Source organism: Limulus polyphemus, unplaced genomic scaffold (genome assembly GCF_000517525.1).
Source record: "Limulus polyphemus unplaced genomic scaffold, Limulus_polyphemus-2.1.2 Scaffold83828, whole genome shotgun sequence".
Classification (NCBI taxonomy): Eukaryota; Metazoa; Arthropoda; class Merostomata; order Xiphosura; family Limulidae; genus Limulus; species Limulus polyphemus.
The window spans coordinates 1-1,925 of NW_013749424.1; the positions used below are offsets into that span (position 1 = coordinate 1).

At 32.2% G+C, this 1,925-nt stretch overlaps 1 protein-coding gene across 1 annotated transcript; it reads left to right on the forward strand.

Annotated features, from left to right (window-relative positions):
• Window positions 1–252: 252 nt before the first annotated feature.
• Window positions 253–1,918, forward strand: LOC111084623 (gastrula zinc finger protein xLCGF3.1-like; the record flags this gene model as incomplete). The annotated part of the gene is made up of 1 exon (XM_022381279.1): window positions 253–1,918. A coding segment is annotated over one exon (1,067 nt), but the record flags the coding sequence as incomplete, so codon positions are not given.
• Between the last annotated feature and the right edge of the window lie 7 nt (window positions 1,919–1,925).

Consider the following 1,925-nt stretch of genomic DNA (forward strand, 5'->3'; position numbering starts at 1 on the left):
ATAACCGTACCGTCTAAGGATTATGACATGATAACTGTACCGTTTGAGAATTATGACATGATAACTGTACCATTTAATCTAGAGCTGCCTTGATTTCTGGTGTATATATACATTTTCAAGGTTGGTTTTAATGTGTGTTTTTTTAGTTGACTGTGTTCAACTGTAATTAAAATTATTTATTAAGTTATTAAATCAATATATGTATATTGTTATTAATTACTATATTTCTTTAAATTCATTATTTGATTGTAGATCCAAAGTTACACTTCAACAACGCTTGTGGAAAGCAGTTCACTGGATATCATATTGTAAAACAAAAATGTATCTTTTCCAAGGCAAAGAATTACAAATCCCTAAATCCAAATAGTGTTAATGGATTTAATAGAACACTGTTGAGGGTAAATAACAAAAGAACATATAACATTTCTTATAGTGAAGCTAAATCATGCAGTAATATTGAGTGTGAAAAAGAATTGAAAAGAAATCATCATCTAAAATTAAATGTGAAGCCACACACAGGGAAGAAGCAACACAGGTGTGGAGTGTGTGGCAAACAATTTTTAAAAGTTTGTTACTTAAAAACACATTTGAGGAAACATACTGGAGAAAAACCATTCAAATGCATAGTGTGTGGAAAAGAATTTGTGACACAGAGTAATTTAAAAAGACATCTGAAGATACACACTGGGGAGAAACCATACAGTTGTGTGATGTGTGGCAAAGAATTTGGAACAAATACTTGCCTACAAGCACATGTGAGGATACACACTGGAGAGAAACCATACAATTGTGTAGTGTGTAATAAAGGATTTCGAATTGTTGGTCATTTGAAAATACATGAGAGAATACATACTGGGGAGAAACCGTACACTTGTGTATTGTGTAATAAAAAATTTAGAAGTAAAAGTAATCTTAACAACCATAAGAAGATGCACATCAGAGAAAAACCACACAGTTGTTTAGTGTGTAATAAAACATTTGAGAGTGAAACTAAACTTAAAAGACATGAGAGGATACACACTGGGGAAAAATGTCACAGTTGTGTAGTGTGTGGCAAAGAATATGGAAGAAGCAGTCATCTTAAAACTCATCAGAGGACACATACTGGAGAGAAACCATATAGTTGTTTAGTTTGTGGCAAAAAATTTGGAAGAAATAGTTTTCTTATTGTTCACCAAAGGATACACACTGGAGAGAAACCATACTCTTGTGTAGTGTGTGATAAAAAATTTAGGACAAAATGTCATGTAAACAGACATGAGAAGGTACATACTGGAGAGAAACCATACAGCTGTATAGTGTGTGAAAAAAATTTGTAACAAATTCTTATCTACAGGAACATGTGAAGATACACAGTGGAGAGAAACCATATAATTGTGTAGTGTGTAGCAAAGGATTTCGTTTCAGTTGTCTGTTAAAATGACATGAAAGTATACATACTGGGTAGAAACCATACACTTGTATAGTTTGTGATAAAAAATTTAGCTGTAAAAATCATCTTAATAGACATGAGAGGTTACCCACTGGTGAGTTGTGTAGTGTGTGGTGAAGGATTTGAAACAAATAATGACTTGAAAAACATGAGAATATATACATACACTGAGTTGTTTGGTGTCGCAAATTTAAGAATCAGTTAACTAGAAGAAGATGTGAGGATACACCATGCAAGGAATTTGTACATAGTAATCATCTTATAAATGTACACAGTTGAAAGGAAACTGCAAATATCTAAAACAGATAATATACATACTTATTGTTACGTTAGGGTTTTTAATTTAGAGCATAGTGATATACTTTGTCCTGCTCTTGTCGATTAGGCTTAACAAGTGTCTGTTAGTTTCAGTTTACCAGTAGTTCTACTTATGGGTAAATTGATAATTTAGTTAAATATCGTGTTATCTTCAACACATAACATCTAATGCATT